This window comes from Aegilops tauschii, chromosome 7 (assembly GCF_002575655.3).
Source record: "Aegilops tauschii subsp. strangulata cultivar AL8/78 chromosome 7, Aet v6.0, whole genome shotgun sequence".
In the NCBI taxonomy this organism is placed as follows: Eukaryota; Viridiplantae; Streptophyta; class Magnoliopsida; order Poales; family Poaceae; genus Aegilops; species Aegilops tauschii.
This window is the reverse complement of record NC_053041.3, coordinates 239,978,401-239,998,631: the sequence shown is the minus strand read 5'-3', so window position 1 is coordinate 239,998,631 and position 20,231 is coordinate 239,978,401. Positions and strand designations below refer to the sequence as shown.

General features: G+C 43.6%; 1 protein-coding gene across 8 annotated transcripts; it reads right to left on the bottom strand.

The window, feature by feature from the left end:
- Positions 1 to 2,833: 2,833 nt before the first annotated feature.
- Positions 2,834 to 13,250, bottom strand: LOC109731965 (uncharacterized). 8 transcript variants are annotated; one of them, XM_073502762.1, is made up of 7 exons: positions 12,750 to 13,250; positions 12,384 to 12,510; positions 12,216 to 12,306; positions 11,957 to 12,079; positions 11,772 to 11,836; positions 10,406 to 10,494; positions 2,834 to 8,531 (listed from the first exon to the last, which is right to left on the bottom strand). In XM_073502762.1, the coding sequence occupies exon 7, from the start codon at positions 6,774 to 6,776 to the stop codon at positions 5,343 to 5,345; it is 1,434 nt and encodes a 477-aa protein (XP_073358863.1). In that variant the 5' UTR covers positions 6,777 to 8,531; positions 10,406 to 10,494; positions 11,772 to 11,836; positions 11,957 to 12,079; positions 12,216 to 12,306; positions 12,384 to 12,510; positions 12,750 to 13,250; the 3' UTR covers positions 2,834 to 5,342. The 8 variants fall into 8 exon arrangements, with proteins under 8 accessions (XP_073358863.1, XP_073358860.1, XP_073358858.1 ...); XM_073502759.1 differs by having other exon boundaries at positions 2,834 to 9,377; positions 9,463 to 10,494; positions 12,631 to 13,249; XM_073502757.1 differs by having other exon boundaries at positions 2,834 to 9,377; positions 9,463 to 10,494; positions 12,750 to 13,249.
- Positions 13,251 to 20,231: the final 6,981 nt, after the last annotated feature.

Sequence of the window (20,231 nt, the reverse complement as noted above, 5' to 3'; positions counted from 1 at the left end):
GTCATGAACATGCATTAAAATTAATAAACATTGAGTGCAAGCATGAGTAGGATATAATCCATGATGAACATAAATATCATGAAGGCTATGTTGATTTTGTTTCAACTACATGCATGAACATGTGCCAAGTCAAGCCACTTGAATCGTTCAAAGGAGGATACCACCCTATCATACCACATCACAACCATTTTAATAGCGTGTTGGCACGCAAGGTAAACCATTATAAACTCCTAGATAATTAAGCATGGCATAAGCAACTATAATCTCTAATTGTCATTGCAAACATATTTCATTCATAATAGGCTGAATCAGGAACGATGAACTAATCATATTTACAAAAACAAGAGAGGTCGAGTTCATACCAGCTTCTCTTATCTCAATCAGTCCATCATATATAGTCATTATTGCCTTTCACTTGCACGACCGAACGATGTGGATAATAATAATAGTGCACGTGCATTGGACTAAGCTGGAATCTGCAAGCATTTAACACAAGAGAGAAGACAAGGTAATATGGGCTCTTTGTTAGATCAACAATAATGCATATAAGAGCCACTTAACATTTTCATTATGGTCTTCTCCTCTCAGCCCCCAAAGAAAGGAAAAGAAATAAAACTATTTACATGGGAAAGCTCCCAACAAGCAAAAGAAGAACAAGAAATCTTTTGGGTTTTTCTTTTAATTATTACTACTACAGGCATGGAAAGTAAACTAGCTAAAAGCTACAACAATTTTTTTTAGTTTTCTTAAGGTTTTTCAAACACACAAGAAGAAGACTAGAAAAGAAAATAAACTAGTATGGATAGTACAGTGAAAAAGTATGAGCACCGACAACTAGAATGAGTGCGTGAACATGAATGTAATGTCGGTGAGAAATACGTACTCCCCCAAGCTTAGGCTTTTGGCTTAAGTTGGTCTATGGCCACGGCTGGCCTGGCGGATATCCAAAGTTGTAACTGGGGTCATACTGAGATGCAGCGGCTATTGCCTCACGGGTTGCAGCTTGGAGGCGAGCTGCCTCCGTCCTCCTCTCGTACTCGTTCGCCTCCTCCCTGGTTATAACATATCTCCTTTTTGCCTGAAAGTCAAAGAAAGCAGGAGTAGGGAGAGCAATATGGACAGTGCGACGTCTGTCAAAGATTAGTCGGTACTAGAGGGATTGTTCATTCCTCTCAATAAACTGATGGCGAACCATAGCATTAAAATCTAGATAAGCAGGAGGCAATTCCATATCATTTTCATGTATGGGTATCTCAAGAAAATTAGCTACACGGGTTGCATAAATTCCACCAAACAAGTCTCCACTTAAGCTATTAAGATGAAACCTTCGTGCAACAATGGCCCCCAAGTTGTATTGTTTATATCCTAATACAGCACTCTTGAGAACACTAACGCTGCGTTTGGATGTCTGTACTGGAGGCCTCTGTATTGAATTGGTTTCAATTCCAATTCAGGAAGGGAACTGTAATGGACATGAATACGAATTCGCTTGTTTGGATGCTCATTGAATTGACTCATGGAATCTTAGTGAGGTTTCAATACCAAATCGTGTTTGGATGGCAAACTATGGAATTGCATAGTGCTTTATTCTATACACATCAAATCAAATTTGTATAATGTGTGACTATAATTGAATGATTATATAGCAATAAGAATTAACAAAATCAATAATTCATATTTTAGGGGTAAAACCGTAAGAGTGAGCTTTATATATTTGTATCAACGGTGTTACAGTCGTTCAAGATTACATAATAGTTCAGGACCGGAAAGCTTTTATTATTTTTTGAGCCTCCACGTAGATAGTCCACCATGCATATCCGTTGATGGTGCTGGCATTCAGCGCCACAACAAACAACAGAGCAGTCGTATTCGACGATCACACTGTCCATGTGCACACTTTGCGTTGATTTCAGACCGAGACATATTGCATGCCCAGCTTCATCCGGACCGCTGTACTATGTACACAGATTGCACAGACTGGTATTATTAAGTAGCAAAAGTAGGTTCATTGCAAGGATCATAGACAATCAAGAGAACATGGAAGGCTGGACCAATGTTCATATCAGGGGAACATTAAAGCAAGAAAGCTTGGGAAGAAGGAGATGACAGTGGAGGGGATCTGACAGCAGAGCACATGTGGAAGGAGCAGACGAGATGGGAGAACGGCGGCAGAGGAGGAGGGGGTCCTGTGGCATGGAGGGACGCCGAAGCAGAGGTACAGGAGGAGGAGCGGCGGTGGACGGCTAGATCCCGGCCATGGCGGCCATGGGAGGAGGACATCGAGCGGCAGAGGAGATGAGACGCCATGGGAGGAAGGGTAAAAAGCTGCGGCGGTGGGTATGCCGTTATCGGAGGAGGAGGAGGAGAGCCGGCGAGAGGAGCTTACCTGGGCGCCGCGCCACCGCTGCCGTCGGTGTGCTGCCTGGGGCGGCTCCTGCAGCCCTTAGGTCTCGCGCAGGGGAAAGAAGGCGGGTCTAGCTCCAATCGTTTTCTTTTGCAGGAGCTGGTCAATTCGACCAAAAACGGAGCAGTGGAGGTCTGTATTGCGGGAGGGCTATGTGCGTGGGAGCAAATTCGCTCCTGTATTTGGGCTCAATTCAGCCTCGCGTTTCAGTGCGCATCCAAACAACCGAATTGGCTGCCAGGCGATACCAAATCCAATTGAAAGGTCCAATACAGACATCCAAACGCAGAGTAAGATCCAGGACACACATGTGACATGCCTCGTCCTTACCGTTAATACATCTACCTATAAAGAGAGCAAAGTAATATATGGCAGGAAAGTGGAATCTCCCTATGGTAGCTTGTGCAATTTCTCTAGATTCCCCCATAGTGACACCAGCAAGAAAATCTTTAAATTCAGATTTGCGAGGTTCACTAACATTACCCCACCGCGGGAGTTTACAAGCAGTATTAAAATCTTCTAAGTCCATGGTATAGGATTTATCATAAAGATCAAATAGGACAGTGTGAGAATTGCGCGAGGATGAAAATTTGAACCTTCTCACAAAGGAATCAGTTAGATAATAATACTAAGGGCACTTATCTGCCATGAAGCCCTCGAGTTCAGCATTACGCACATATGCATCAAATTCCTCCTTAATTCCTGCTTGGACCATGAAATTTTCTGACGGCCATTCACAAGGCCGCACTTGAGCTTCTCTTGGTGGTTCATAGTCAGGCTCACGCATTGCGAGTCTGGGTCCTTGCTTCCTTGAAGAACCACCTTGGTACATTTTCCTAAACATATTTCTTCCTCTGAAAAATTTCTGAAATTTTTAGTAACTGAAAATAAAAGTGAACCAAACTCAACAAGATTGATGGCAACTACTCCCACAAGTGCCTAGAGACTATATCATGCATTAGAACTACTTGGGACCGTATAAATTTGACATGCAAGCTCAAGAATAGGGTCATCTAAGCAGCAAAAATTTGCAATAAATAAAGCACTAGAACAAAAACCAATTGGACCATTGGAGGAGTCACATACCGAAGAACAATCCCCCAAAGCAGTTTTGTGAATGGAGCTTTGAGCAAGGAGATCGAAAATGGCAGCCAGATGAGCTAGAACTCGTGCTTGAGCTGGTTGGTGATTTTTTGTGGAGGAAGACGAAGTGTGTGGGTGCTGGAATAAGTGGAGGGGGGCCACGTGGGCCCACAAGGCAGGGGGCGCACCCAGGGGGGTAGGGCGCGCCCTGCACCCTCGGTGCCAGGTGGTGGCTCCCCCTGGTGTGTTCTCAATGCCAATAATTCTTAAATATTCTAGAAAAAAATCATATTCCATTTTCGGGACTTTTGGAGAACTTTTATTTTCGGGGTATTTTTTATTGCAAGGATAATTCAGAAAACAGACAGAAAATACTATTTTTGCTTTATTTAATCTAAATAACAGAAAGTAGAAGGAGGGTACATAAGGTTGTGCTTTCTAGCTTCATCCATCTCATGCTCATCAAAAGGAATCAACTAACAAGGTTGATCAAGTCTTGTTAACAAACTCTTTTCGAATAACATGGAACCGGAGAAATTTCGAATAACACTAGGTTACCTCAACGGGGATATGCACATCCTCAACAATAAGAATATCATATTTATTCTTGATAGTAGGAAGAGGAAATTCAAAACCTCCAATAGTAATTGTTGGAATTTTTCCAATAGAATTGATGCTGTGGACTTGAGGTTGTTTCCTCGGAAAGTGTACCGTATGCTCATTACCATTAACATGAAAAGTGAGATTGCCTTTGTTGCAATCAATAACAGCCCCTGCAGTATTCAAAAAGGGTCTACCAAGGATAATCTACATACTATCGTCCTCGGGAATATCAAAAATAACAAAGTCCGTTAAAATAGTAACATTTGCAACCACAACAGGCACATCCTCACAAATACCGACAGGTATAGCAGTTCATTTATCGGCCATTTTCAAAGATATTTCAGTAGGTGTCAACTTATTCAAATCAAGTCTACGATATAAAGAGAGAGGCATAACACTAACACCGGCTCCAAGATCACATAAAGCAGTTTTAACATAGTTTCTCTTAATGGAGCATGGTATAGTTGGTACTCCGGGATCTTCTAGTTTCTTTGGTATTCCACCTTTAAAAGTATAATTAGCAAGCATGGTGGAAATTTCAGCTTCCGGTATCTTTCTTTTATTTGTGACAATATCCTTCATATACTTAGCATAAGGATTCATTTTAAGCATATCAGTCAAACGCATACGCAAAAAGATATGTCTAATCATTTCAGCAAAGCGCTCAAAATCCTCATCATCCTTTTTCTTGGATGGTTTAGGAGGAAAGGGCATGGGTTTCTAAACCCATGGTTCTCTTTCTTTACCGTGCTTCCTAGCAACGAAGTCTCTCTTATCATAACGTTGATTCTTTGATTGTGGGTTATCAAGATCAACAACAGGTTCAATCTCTACATCATTGTTATTGCTAGGTTGAGCATCAATATACATCATCATTAACATTATCACTAGGTTCATGTTCATTACCAGATTGTGTTTCAGCATCAGAAATAGAAATATCATTGGGATTCTCAGGTGTGTCAACAACAGGTTCACTAGAAGCATGCAAAGTCCTATCATTTTTCTTTTTCTTCTTCTTAGAAGGACTAGGTGTATCAACATTAGTTCTCTGAGAATATTGCTCAATTCTCTTAGGGTGGCCCTCAGGATACAAAGGTTCCTGAGTCATTTTACCCCCTCTAGTCATAACTCTAATAACATTATCATTTTTCTTATTATTTAATTTATTGAGCAAATCATTTTGAGCTTTAAGCACTTGTTCTACTTAAGTGGTAACCATAGAAGCATGTTTACTAATAAGTTTAAGTTCACCCTAAACACTCGACATATAACTACTCAAGTGTTCAATCATATAAGCATTTCGTTTCAATTGTCTACCAACATAAGCATTGAAGTTTTCTTGTTTAACAATAAAATTATCAAACTCATCTAAGCATTGGCTAGCAGACTTATAACAAGGAATATCACCTTCATCAAATCTATAGAGAGAATTTACCTTTACTACCTGTGTCGGGTTATCAAGACCATGTATTTCTTCAATAGGTGGTAAATTCTTAACATCTTCAGCTTTAATACCCTTTTCTTTCATAGATTTATTTGCCTCTTGCATATCTTCAGGTCTGAGAAATAGAATACCCCTTTTCTTCGGAGCTGGCTTAGGAGTTGGTTCAGGAAGTGTCCAATTATTTTCATTACTCATCATATTATTCAATAGCAATTCAGCTTGATTAACAGTTCTTTCCCTGAAAACACAACCAGCACAACTATCCAGGTGGTCTCTGGAAGCATCAGTTAGTCCATTATAAAAGATATCAAGTATTTCATTTTTCTTGAGAGGATGATCAGGCAAAGCATTAAGTAATCGGAGAAGCCTCCCCCAAGCTTGTGGGAGACTCTCTTCTTCAATTTGCACAAAATTATATATTTCCCTTAAGGCAGCTTGTTTCTTATGAGCGGGGAAATATTTAGCAGAGAAGTAATAAATCATATCCTGGGGACTACGCACACAACCAGGATCAAGAGAATTAAACCATGTTTTAGCATCACCCTTTAATGAGAACGGAAATAATTTAAGGATATAGTAGTAGCGAGTTTTCTCATCATTAGTGAATAGGGTGGCTATATCATTTAATTTAGTAAGATGTGCCACAATAGTTTTAGATTCAGAGCCATTACAAGGATCAGATTCAACCAAAGTAATTATCTCAGGGTTGACAGAGAAATCATAATCCTTATCGAAAATACAGATAGGTGAAGTAGCAAAAGCAGGGTCATATTTCATTCTAGCATTCAAAGACTTTTCTTTCAGCTTAGCTAATAATTTCTTAAAATCATATCTATCATTGCAAGCAAGAAAATATCTAGCAGTTTCTTCGTCCATAACATAACCCTCAGGCACAACATGAAATTCATATCTAGGGGGAGAATCTTCATCATCACTTTCATCAATATTATCAGTTTCAATAATTTCATTCTCTCTAGCCCTAGCAAGTTGTTCATCAAGAAATTCACCTAATGTCACAGTAGTATCAAGCATAGAAGTAGTTTCATCATAAGTATCATGCATAGCAGAAGTGGCATCATCAATAACATGCGACATATCAGAATTAATAGCAAAAGCAGGTTTAGGCGTCGCAAACTTACTTAAAACAGAAGGTGAATCAAGTGCAGAGCTAGATGGCAGTTCCTTACCTCCCCTCGTAGTTGAGGGAAACATCTTAGTTCTTTCGTCTTTTAAGTTGCTCATAGTGATCAGCAGATATAAATCCCAAGTGACTCAAAGATTAGAGTTATGCTCCCTGGCAACGGCGCCAGAAAATAGTCTTGATAACCCACAAGTATAGGGGATCACAACAGTTTTCGAGGGTAGTGTATTCAACCCAAATTTATTGATTCGACACAAGGGGAGCCAAAGAATATTCTCAAGTATTAGCAGTTGAGTTGTCAATTCAACCACACCTGTAAGACTTAATATCTGCAGCAAGTATTTAGTAGCAAAGTAGTATGGAAGTAACGGTAATGGTGGCAAAAGTAACAGTAGTAGTTTTGTAGTAATTGTAACAGTGGCAACGGTAAAGTAACTAAGCAAAGAGCAATATGTGAAAAGCTCGTAGGCATTGGATCGGTGATGGAGAATTATGTCGGATGCGATTCCTCATGCAACATTTATAACATAAGGTGACGCAGAACTAGCTCACGTTCATCAATGTAATGTAGGCATGTATTCCGAATATAGTCATACGTGCTTATAGAAAAGAACTTGCATGACATCTTTTGTCCTACCCTCCCGTGGCAGCGGGGTCCTATTGGAAACTAAGGGATATTAAGGCCTCCTTTTAATAGAGTACCGACCAAAGCATTAACACTTAGTGAATACATGAACTCCTCAAGCTACAGTCATCACCGGTAAGTATCCCGATTATTGTCACTTCGGGGTTAACGGATCATAACACATAATAGGTGACTATAGACTTGCAAGATAGGATCAAGAACTCACATATATTCATGAAAACATAATAGGTTCAGATATGAAATCATGGCACTCGGGCCCTAGTGACAAGCATTAAGCATAGCAAAGTCATAGCAACATCAATCTCAGAACATAATGGATACTAGGGATCAAACCCTAACAAAACTAACTCGATTACATGATAAATCTCATCCAACCCATCACCGTCCAACAAGCCTACGATGAAATTATTCACGCACGGCGGTGAGCATCACGAAATTGGTGATGGAGGAAGGTTGATGATGACGATGGCGACGGATTCCCCTCTCCGGAGCCCCGAACGGACTCCAGATCAGCCCTCCCGAGAGAGATTAGGGCTTGGCGGCGGCTCCGTATCGTAAAACGCGATGAATCCTTCTCTTCGATTTTTTCTCCCCGAACGTGAATATATAGAGTTGGAGTTGAGGTCGGTGGAGCACCAGAGGGCCCACGAGGCAGGGGGGCACGCCCAGGGGGTAGGCGCGCCCCCACCCTTGTGGACAGGGTGTGGGCCCCTGGCCTTGATTCTTTCGCCAGTATTTTTTATATATTCCAAAAATATTCTCCGTGAAGTTTGAGGTCATTCCGAGAACTTTTATTTCTGCACAAAAATAACACCATGGCAATTCTGCTGAAAACAACGTCAGTCCGAGTTAGTTCCATTCAAATCATGCAAGTTAGAGTCCAAGACAAGGGCAAAAGTGTTTGGAAAAGTAGATACGATGGAGACGTATCAGCGGCGAGCTGCAGCCTGTCGGCGCTGACATACCTATCTTGATCCGCGGTGCTCAATCGCCATGCGCCAAAGGTCTGCTCAACCCTGGCGATGATGCGCATCACAGCGTCGTCCATCGCGTTGCTGGGGAGCGCCTCGGCCTCGACGGGCCGTGGCGCCTGCTCATTTTCCTCGTCAACGAGGTTGATGGCAGAGGCGACGCTTTGGTGGGTTGGCATGCTTGGAAAAGGTGGATGTGCTACAGGCTGCGCTTGTCGCCTCCGTGCGTCGGGCGCCCCCTATGTGCAACATAGCAGGGTGGCGGGAAACATGTGAGGAAATGGCGGGAAACGGTGGCATGTTCATAAAACGCCATTAATTAATTGAAACTTAGCATCGAGCTAGCACAAGAAGTAGATGATGATCAGATGAACACGGACTACACTAGGGATCCCGTCGGTGGTGAATTCATCAATCCCAAATGTTTGAATACTAGCAAGCGTTTGCCCACAACACACATGGCCTATTCCATCACAAATAGGTCGGATGGATCAACAGTATGCCACGTATCGCACATTGTTAAAAAGTAATGCGGTAGACCTTCTTTAACATGTGTTAAAAAATAAAAAAATAAAAAAATAAAAAAAATAACAAGGACCTCGAGGTTAAATTTGCTGAGGGAATGGGGTATTTCGGTCATTTGACCGAAATGACCCATCCCATCACCTAATTTAACATCGACATAACTTCCCATCCAGTCACCCATCCAATGGCTGCTCCAGCCTGAGCACACTTAACTTGATAGTTTTCTTGCATAAGCTACTGGTGGAACGTTTAGTCCTTGCTGATAGGAAGGCCTCTTCGCATGCTTATGGCGTATCCGGATGACCGCCCGTCCCACAATGGCCAATAGATGTTGTGTAGACAGAGCATATCACATATGTCTTATTAGAAGCAATCGTCTGCGTTATTATCGGTCTTCGCACACAGTTCTGATTACAGACCTGTTTGCCGCGTATCACACACATCTTGTTATATTGAACCGTTTCTGTTCTCTTGCCTAATCACAAACAGTTCATCCGAGTGAACCGTATGCTGTACATCGCACACACCTTTGATCTGGCTGACCGTTTCTTTTGTGTTGCCTAATCACAAACAGTTCATCCGAGTGAACCGTATGCTGTACATCGCACACACCTTTGATCTGGCTGGCCCTTTCTTTTGTGTTGCCTAATCACAAACAGTTCATCCGAGTGAACCGTATGCTGTGTCTCGCACATGCCTCCATCTGGCTTCCTGTTTCTTTTGTTCCTCCTCATCGCAAACAGTTCATTGAACTGAACCGTATGCCCTTCATCGCACACGCAACTAAAACCTGAACCGTGTTTGATGCATCCGTCATCGCAAACGTTTTACACATTTCTGACGGTTTTCATACAGCACCGTTTGCGATTATGGCATCGCACACAGTTTCTCGAAGGGCGTCTGATCGTAGTGTCGCGTTAGCAGCATCCTGCGGTAGTGTGTACGGAGCAACACCACACCGACAAGTGCGTACTGTATTTCAGAGGTTAACATTTGAGATTTTCAATGTGGGACCAATTAGATATATGCTGCAGCTAGAATTCTAATTGGAGTAATTCCCACCAGAATGTGGTTTGTATACAAAATTATAAGATGGATTATTTGTGTTTATATCCACCATAATCAAGGCTCTAAACCTGGTACTATTTGCATGATAATGGGGTGCTCTCACACATCTGCAATAGAGATACTATTCTTTTCATAAGCTCTTATTTTTCTACCCATATTACTTAGTCGTGCCCCTGTTTACTGCTGAAACAACAAACTTTAGTTTATGCGGGTGTATAAATGATGTATAAAACATGAACCTGACAAGTATATGATGCTACAGTATACATATCTTTCTAACTGAAAAATAATCCTATCACTTCCTGCTCTCCGATCTTAGTTCATTTCTAAACTCTGCATTTTATTCGTACAAGCATACCACATCTACATTCTGCTATAACACAGATTATGGTCACCGTACTATGCTCTTAATTATTACCAGTTCATAATGGAAACATAGTACCTAATGCATCCCGTATTAAATGACATTGTGAACTGAAGTGGATTGCTATGTTTACACACATACTATGAAGAATGGAACCTGATATGGAAAATGCAGAGGATGCCCAACAGAACTCTTGCTCCATTCCCGATTTCTATTATGGTTGAAGACTTGGGAGTCCCACTTTGCTGCAAATCAGAGAATACAAAGGCCTCATTGACCACTTTGGATGAAACTGTATCGCTAGTGGCTACACCTAAGACAGCCAAGACTAAATTGTTGTATGGAATCGATTAAAAACATAAATGACAAAAGGCCAAAGGTCCAAGGCTCCAAGTAGTATAACAAACATATGGAACATTAGATTAACAGGAACTCATGTCTCTTAGTCGAGAGCTTCTTCTCAAGATGCTCTTTCTAGAGAGATGAATGCATCACAAGTAAATAAACTGGAGGCGTGCGCGAAGAAGAGGGCTGTGGCTGCTGCTCCCCTCATCCGGATCGAGGCTGAGCTCCTCGGCTCGAGCTCCACCTGCCGAGTCTAGATTAATTAGGAGGAACTGCACATAAGGAGCAACTCTCCAAGTAGGAGAGATATTATTGCATTGTTGGTCCAACTCCTTTGCATGGAGGTATCGTTCAACTTGTACTCATTTTTTTAGAACTCAACCTGAAAATGCGCTGCTACTCATTCTCACTTTGGCATTATGTGAAACAACAACTTTGTAATCAACTACAGAGATGCTTGTTACTAAAACAACAAATATGTGAAAAGAAAGGAAAAATTGACCCTCATGCCACAAAGGAGGCATCATTAGCATCTCCCTATGCAACTGGGAAACTAAACACATGTTGGCAACCATGAAAATGGCAGACAAAACTTGAACACATCCTCTTGAGTTATAGAGGAATAAGAGGAGAATCATGTACCTGACTACAGGTTGTTCCTGTGTATTAGCTGACTTGGGTGGCAAATGAAGCATCAAACCACAAATAAATAAATGAAAAGCTTCTTGCTTATGAGCCTGAACAATTGTTTCGTGTCTCAACCACTAAAAATGGTTTAGAACATGATGTTAACATGCTGCATCTCTATTTCAATGTGCGCAATTTTTTTCTTCAGCTTCTGTATGAGGCATAGGAACAAAGCATGCATCTCTATTTCAATGTGCAGAAATTTCGGCTACATTCAGACTCAGAATCTACGATTAATTCTTGCCACACGCAATAAAACCACGAATAGCACACTCAGAAGAATCGACCACAACAACACACTCATAATTCTAATCTCTAAATCAGAACGGCCGGAAACTTTATTTGCACAAAGCAACGCCAGAAGTATCTTTTGACCTCACCAACGAATTTGTAAATACAGAGGACATATATGAAGCATGACAAACAAACTGAACACAGGACCACACAGGCATTCAAGTAGGTCAAAAGCATGGGAAAAACATAGTCTCACCTTCTAGCAAACACAGTGATTAGACGCACAACAGAAGACAAAACAACAAATCAGCACCGTCGACCCTACAAACGAAAAAACAACAAGGGGAAAATATGAACTGAGAGCAGATGTAAAATTGTACTTAGAATCACGGTACTGAATTTAATATGTTTGAGCCAAAAAAAGGCGTAATTGTAGTCCACCTCTTTTTTAAACGGGATAGAGCATCTTCACGACGACGACGATGTCCGCTCCTTTAGTCATGTATATACTATTATATCAAGGTTACAAAGCATATCTATTTTACAGGTCTGGACAGCTTCAAACTGAAACCAAAAGTGAATTTTAGGAAAGAGTTATATTGTGACCGAACATGTAATGAAGAGAAATCTAATGTACCGGTTCAGTTGAACCCCATCTGAATTTCACTCTTCTGCTACCGTAGGGGATAAGAAAAATTACCATGAAGATGCTCTTTCAGAATCCCATTCATCATGGACTCATAGACCAGGATGTTTCTCCCATCTTCATGGCAACAACCTAGCAAGGATACCTGAACAAATTAATAATTAGTTGGTGTTGAGAATAATTTAACATACCATATTCATTTTCTCGGCAAATTAAACCAACCTTCCTTGTTTGGAAACTGCTTCTTCCCCTGGGAATCATTCGTTGGCACTTTCATCTCAATGAGCCATTGAAGTGTCAATCTGAATTTAAAAGGGGATTCAAGATCAAAAACATGTTGCTCATCTACCTGCAAGAAATTCATCAAGATCAATATAGTCTTGTCATTCTGGAATAAATACTGTACTTCTAGTAGTAGAAATCATGCATAAATGTAGACAAGGCCCTGCTGGGTTGCAAAAGGACTAACCAAAGAAGGGGCAGACAGGAAAATTAAGCATCTCTCTTATTTTCCTCATCGCTATGAGCCCTAGGAAACAGAGACGCAACAGCCATGAGAGATGGCCATAAAGCACAAGGAGCACTAACCCGTGAGATTTCTCTGCTGGTGCCAGCCTTTTCTCCATGAACTGAGAGCTATCATCGAGTTCTCCTCTGCAGGGAGCCGCTTGGGTGGAGGCAAGGAGAAGGGTGACGAGAATGTGCTGCTCTGTCTTGGGCTCCGCTGCCACATCTCATCCGGCCGGCGTCACCTCTCGCGCTCTTCCTCGTCTCCACTGCTGATGCCTGACCTCCACCAACCATCGTCTCCCCTCTCCTCTGCAATGGCTTGCTCCCTCCTCGATCTAGAATCCTTTTTATTTGTTGCCCGGTGATTCGCTCCGCTCCTGCCGCTCAAATCCGGCGGAGGGCTGGCGGCTCTGCCGCTGAACTCTGACGCGGGGTTCGATGCTCTCGGGGGGACGGGAAGGACTGCGGGAGCGGCGGCAAGATGGGGATGTGGGGGAGAGGCGACGGCTGTACGGGGGCGAGTTGGGAGTGGAGAGCGGGGAACAAACACGGCGTCCTTCCTCCTTGCTGATACGTCCATTTTGCATCATGGTTTTATATCGATATTTATTGCATTATGGGCTGTTATTACATGTTATGTCACAATACTTATGCCTTTTCTCTCTTATTTTACAAGGTTTAGAAGAATGCTGGCAGCTGGAATTCTGGGCTGGAAAAGGAGCAAATATTGGAGACCTATTCTGCATAGCTCCAAAAGTCCTGAAACTTCACGGAGGCACGTTTTGGAATTAATAAAAAATACTGGCGAAATAATCCACCAGAGGGGGCCCAAACCCTGGCCACGAGGGCGGGGGGCGCGCCCTACCCCCCTAGGGGCGCCCCCTGCCTCATGGGCCCCCTAGCAGGCCTCCGGTGCCCATATTCTGCTATATGAAGTCTTTTACCCTGGAAAAAATCATAAGCTAGCTTTCGGGAAGAAAATCCGCCGCCACGAGGCGGAACCTTGGCGGAACCAATCTAGGGCTCCGGCAGAGCTGTTCTGCCGGGGAAACTTCCCTCCGGGAGGGGGAAATTATTGGAAATATGCCCTAAAGGCAATAATAAATGGTTATTATTATATTTCTTTGTTCATGGTAATTGTCTATTGTTCATGCTATAATTGTGTTATCCGGAAATCGTAATGCATGTGTGAATACATAGACCACAACGTGTCCCTAGTAAGCCTCTAGTTGACTAGCTCGTTGATCGACCGATAGTCATGGTTTCCTGACTATGGACATTGGATGTCGTTGATAACGGGATCACATCATTAGGAGAATGGTGTGATGGACAAGACCCAATCCTAAGCATAGCTCAAAGATCGTGTAGTTCGTTTGCTAGAGCTTTTCCAATGTCAAGTATCTTTTCCTTAGACCATGAGATCGTGCAACTCCCGGATACCGTAGGAGTGCTTTGGGTGTGCCAAACGTCACAACGTAACTGGGTGACTATAAAGGTACACTACGGGTATCTCCGAAAGTGTCTGTTGGGTTGGCACGGATCGAGACTGGGATTTGTCACTCCGTGTGACGGAGAGGTATCTCTGGGCCCACTCGGTAATGCATCATCATAATGAGCTCAATGTGACTAAGGAGTTAGTCACGGGATCATGCATTACGGTACGAGTAAAGAGACTTGCCGGTAACGAGATTGAACAAGGTATTGGGATACCGACGATCGAATCTCGGGCAAGTAATATACCGATTGACAAAGGGAATTGTATACGGGATTGATTGAATCCTCGACATCGTGGTTCATCCGATGAGATCATCGTGGAACATGTGGGAGCCAACATGGGTATCCAGATCCCGCTGTTGGTTATTGACCAGAGAGGCGTCTCGGTCATGTCTGCATGTCTCCCGAACCCGTAGGGTCTACACACTTAAGGTTCGGTGACGCTAGGGTTGTAGAGATATGAGTATGCGGAAACCCGAAAGTTGTTCGGAGTCCCGGATGAGATCCCGGACGTCACGAGGAGTTCCGGAATGGTCCGGAGGTGAAAAATTATATATAGGAAGTCAAGTTTCGGCCACCGGGAAAGTTTCGGGGGTCACCGGTATTGTACCGGGACCACCGAAAGGGTCCCGGGGGTCTACCGGGTGGGGCCACCTATCCCGGAGGGCCCCATGGGCTGAAGTGGGAAGGGAACCAGCCCTTAGTGGGCTGGGGGCCCCCCATGGGCCTCCCCCTGCGCCTAGGGTTGGAAACCCTAGGGTGGGGGGCGCCCCACTTGCCTTGGGGGGCAAGTCTCCCCCTTGGCCGCCGCCCCCCATGCAGATGGGTTTCAGGGCCGGCGCCCCCCTCCAGGGGTCCTATAAATAGTGGGGGGAGGGAGGGCAGCAGCACCATAGCCTTTGGCGCCTCCCTCTCCCCCTGCAACACCTCTCCCTCCCGCTAGTGCTTGGCGAAGCCCTGCCGGGATCCCGCTACATCAACCACCACGCCGTCGTGCTGCTGGATCTCCATCAACCTCTCCTTCCCCCTTGCTGGATCAAAAAGGAGGAGACGTCGCTCCTCCGTACGTGTGTTGAACGCGGAGGTGCCGTCCGTTCGGCACTCGGTCATCGGTGATTTGGATCACGGCGAGTACGACTCCATCAACCTCGTTCATTGGAACGCTTCCGCTCGCGATCTACAAGGGTATGTAGATGCACTCCTTTCCCCTCGTTGCTAGTATAATCCATAGATGGATCTTGGTGATGCGTAGGAAATTTTAAAATTCTGCTACGATCCCCATCAGTGGCATCATGAGCCAGGCCTATGCGTAGTTACTATGCACGAGTAGAATACAAAGCAGTTGTGGGCGTAGATGTTGTCAATTCTTCTTGCCACTACTAGTCTTATCTTGTTTCGGCGGTATTGTGGGATGAAGCGGCCCGGACCGACCTTACACGTACGCTTACGTGAGACAGGTTCCACCGACTGACATGCACTAGTTGCATAAGGTGGCTAGCGGGTGTCTGTCTCTCCCACTTTAGTCGGAACGGATTCGATGAAAAGGGTCCTTATGAAGGGTAAATAGAAATTGGCATATCACGTTGTGGTTTTACGTAGGTAAGAAACGTTCTTGCTAGAAACCTATACAAGCCACGTAAAAACTTGCAACAACAATTAGAGGACGTCTAACTTGTTTTTGCAGCAAGTGCTATGTGATGTGATATGGCCAGAAGATGTGATGAATGATATATGTGATGTATGAGATTGATCATATTCTTGTAATAGGAATCACGACTTGCATGTCGATGAGTATGACAACCGGCAGGAGCCATAGGAGTTGTCTTTATTATTTTGTATGACCTGCGTGTCATTGAATAACGCCATGTAAATTACTTTACTTTGTTGCTAAACGCGTTAGCCATAGAAGTAGAAGTAATCGTTGGCGTGACAACTTCATGAAGACACAATGATGGAGATCATGATGATGGAGATCATGGTGTCATGCCGGTGACGAAGATGATCATGGTGCCCCGAAGATGGAGATCAAAGGAGCATAATGATATTGGCCATATCATGCCACTATTTGATTGCATGTGTTGTTTATCATGTTTTGCATCTTATTTGCTTAGAACGACGGTAGTAAGTAAGATGATCCCTTATAATAATTTCAAGAAAGTGTTCTCCCTAACTGTGCACCGTTGCGAAGGTTCGTTGCTTCGAAGCACCACGTGATGATCGGGTGTGATAGATTCTAACGTTCGCATACAACGGGTGTTGACGAGCCTAGCATGTACAGACATGGCCTCGGAACACACGCAATACACTTAGGTTGACTTGACGAGCCTAGCATGTACAGACATGGCCTCGGAACACGGAGGACCGAAAGGTCGAGCATGAGTCGTATAGAAGATACGATCAACATGGAGATGTTCACCGATCTTGACTAGTCCGTCTCACGTGATGATCGGACACGGCCTAGTTAACTCGGATCATGTTTCACTTAGATGACTAGAGGGATGTCTATCTGAGCGGGAGTTCATTGAATAATTTGATTATATGAACTTAATTATCATGAACTTAGTCTAAAATCTTTACAATATGTATTGTAGATCAAATGGCCCACGTTGTCCTCAACTTCAACGCGTTCCTAGAGAAAACCAAACTGCTAGATGATGGCAGCAACTATACGGACTGGGTCCGGAACCTGAGGATCATCCTCATGGCTGCCAAGAAAGATTATGTCCTAGAAGCACTGCTAGGTGAAGCACCAATCCCAGAGAACCAAGACGTTATGAACGCTTGGCAGCAGCGTGCTGATGATTACTCCCTCGTTCAGTGTGGCATGCTTTACAGCTTAGAACCGGGTCTCCAAAAGCGTTTTGAGAAACATGGAGCATATGAGATGTTCGAAGAGCTGAAAATGGTTTTCCAAGCTCATGCCCGGGTCGAGAGATATGAAGTCTCCGATAAGTTCTTCAGCTGTAAAATGGAGGAAAATAGTTCTGTCAGTGAGCACATACTCAGAATGTCTAGGTTACACAACCGCTTGTCTCAGCTGGGAGTTAATCTCCCGGATGACGCGGTCATTGACAGAATCCTTCAGTCGCTTCCACCAAGCTACAAGAGCTTTGTGATGAACTTCAATATGCAAGGGATGGAAAAGACCATTCCTGAGGTATATTCAATGCTGAAATCAGCGGAGGTGGAGATCAGAAAGGAACATCAAGTGTTGATGGTGAATAAAACCAATAAGTTCAAGAAGGGCAAGGGTAAGAAGAACTTCAAGAAGGACGGCAAGGGAGTTGCCGCGCCCGGTAAGCCAGTTGCTGGGAAGAAGTCAAAGAATGGACCCAAGCCTGAGACTGAGTGCTTTTATTGCAAGGGAAGTGGTCACTGGAAGCGGAGCTTCCCCAAATACTTAGCGGACAAGAAGGCCGGCAACACCAAAGGTATATGTGATATACATGTAATTGATGTGTACCTTACCAGTACTCGTAGTAGCTCCTGGGTATTTGATACCGGTGCGGTTGCTCATATTTGTAACTCAAACAGGAGCTGCGGAATAAGCGGAGACTGGCAAAGGACGAGGTGACGATGCGCGTCGGGAATGGTTCAAAGGTCGATGTGATCGCCGTCGGCACGCTACCTCTGCATCTACCTACGGGATTAGTTTTAAACCTCAATAATTGTTATTTAGTGCCAGCTTTGAGCATGAACATTGTATCTGGATCTCGTTTAATTCGAGATGGCTACTCATTTAAATCCGAGAATAATGGTTGTTCTATTTATTTGAGAGATATGTTTTATGGTCATGCACCGCTGGTCAATGGTTTATTCTTGATGAATCTCGAACGTGATGTTACACATATTCATAGTGTGAATACCAAAAGATGTAAAGTTGATAACGATAGTCCTACATACTTGTGGCACTGCCGCCTTGGTCACATTGTTGTCAAGCGCATGAAGAAACTCCATGCAGATGGACTTTTGGAGTCTCTTGATTACGAATCATTTGACACGTGCGAACCATGCCTCATGGGTAAGATGACCAAGACTCCGTTCTCCGGAACAATGGAGCGAGCAACCAACTTATTGGAAATCATACATACCGATGTGTGCGGTCCAATGAGTGTTGAGGCTCGCGGAGGATATCGTTATGTTCTCACTCTCACTGATGACTTAAGTAGATATGGGTATGTCTACCTAATGAAACACAAGTCTGAAACCTTTGAAAAGTTCAAGGAATTTTAGAGTGAGGTTGAGAATCAACGTGACAGGAAAATAAAATTCTTACGATCAGATCGTGAAGGAGAATATTTGAGTCACGAATTTGGTGCACTCTTAAGGAAATGTGGAATCGTTTCACAACTCACGCCGCCTGGAACACCTCAGCGAAACGGTGTGTCCGAACGTCGTAATCGCACTCTATTGGATATGGTGCGATCTATGATGTCTCTTCCGATTTACCGCTCTCATTTTGGGGCTATGCTTTAGAGACTGCCGCATTCACTTTAAATAGGGCTCCGTCGAAATCCGTTGAGACGACACCGTATGAATTATGGTTTGGGAAGAAACCTAAGCTGTCGTTTCTAAAAGTTTGGGGATGCGATGCTTATGTCAAGAAACTTCAACCTGAAAAGCTCGAACCCAAGTCGGAAAAATGCGTCTTCATAGGATACCCCAAGGAAACTATTGGGTATACCTTCTACCTCAGATCCGAAGGCAAGATCTTTGTTGCCAAGAATGGGTCCTTTCTAGAGAAAGAGTTTCTCTCGAAAGAATTGAGTGGGAGGAAAGTGGAACTTGATGAGGTGATAGTCACCCCTTCCGAACCGGAAAGTAGCGCAGCGCGGGAAGATGTTCTTGTGGTGCCTACACCGACTGGGGAGGAAGTTAATGATGATGATCATGAAGCTTCGGATCAAGTTACTGCTGAACTTCGAAGGTCCACAAGGACACGTTCCGCACCAGAGTGGTACGGCAACCCTGTCCTGGAAATCATGTTGTTAGACAACGGTGAACCTTCGAACTATGAAGAAGCGATGGCGGGCCCGGATTCCGACAAATGGCTAGAAGCCATGAAATCCGAGATAGGATCCATGTATAAAAACGAAGTAGGGACTTTGACTGACTTGCCCGATGATCGGCGAGCCATAGAAAATAAATGGATCTTTAAGAAGAAGACAGACGCGGATGGTAATGTGACCATCTATAAGGCTCGACTTGTCGCTAAGGGTTATTGACAAGTTCAAGGGGTTGACTACGATGAGACTTTCTCACCCGTAGCGAAGCTGAAGTCTGTCCGAATCATGTTAGCAATTGCCGCATACTATGATTATGAGATATGGCAGATGGACGTCAAAACGGCATTCCTTAACGGCTTCCTTAAGGAAGAGTTGTATATGATGCAGCCGGAAGGTTTTGTCGATCCTAAGAATGTTAACAAAGTGTGCAAGCTCCAGCGCTCAATCTATGGGCTGGTGCAAGCATCTCGGAGTTGGAACATTCGCTTTGACGAGATGATCAAAGCGGTTTGGGTTTACACAGACTTATGGAGAAGCCTGTGTTTACAAGAAAGTGAGTGGGAGCTCTGTAGCATTTCTCTTATTATATGTGGATGACATACTATTGATGGGAAATGATATAGAATTCTTAGAAAGCATAAAGGCCTATTTGAATAAGTGTTTTTCAATGAAGGACCTTGGAGAAGCTGCTTATATATTAGGCATCAAGATCTATAGAGATAGATCGAGACGCCTCATTGGTCTTTCACAGAGTACGTACCTTGACAAGATATTGAAGAAGTTCAATATGGATCAGTCCAAGAAGGGGTTCTTGCCTATATTGCAAGGTGTGCAATTGAGCACGGCTCAATGCCCGACCACGGCAGAAGATAGAGAAAAGATGAGTGTCATCCCCTATGCCTCGGCCATAGGGTCTATTATGTATGCCATGCTGTGTACCAGACCTGATGTAAACCTTGCCGTAAGTTTGGTAGGAAGGTACCAAAGTAATCCCGGCATGGAACACTGGACAGCGGTCAAGAATATCCTGAAGTACCTGAAGAGGACTAAGGATATGTTT

What these genes read in the sequence shown, in the direction of transcription:
- LOC109731965 (XM_073502762.1), bottom strand. Translation starts at nt 6,776, where the DNA reads ATGAGCAACTTAAAAGACGAAAGAACTAAGATGTTTCCCTCAACTACG.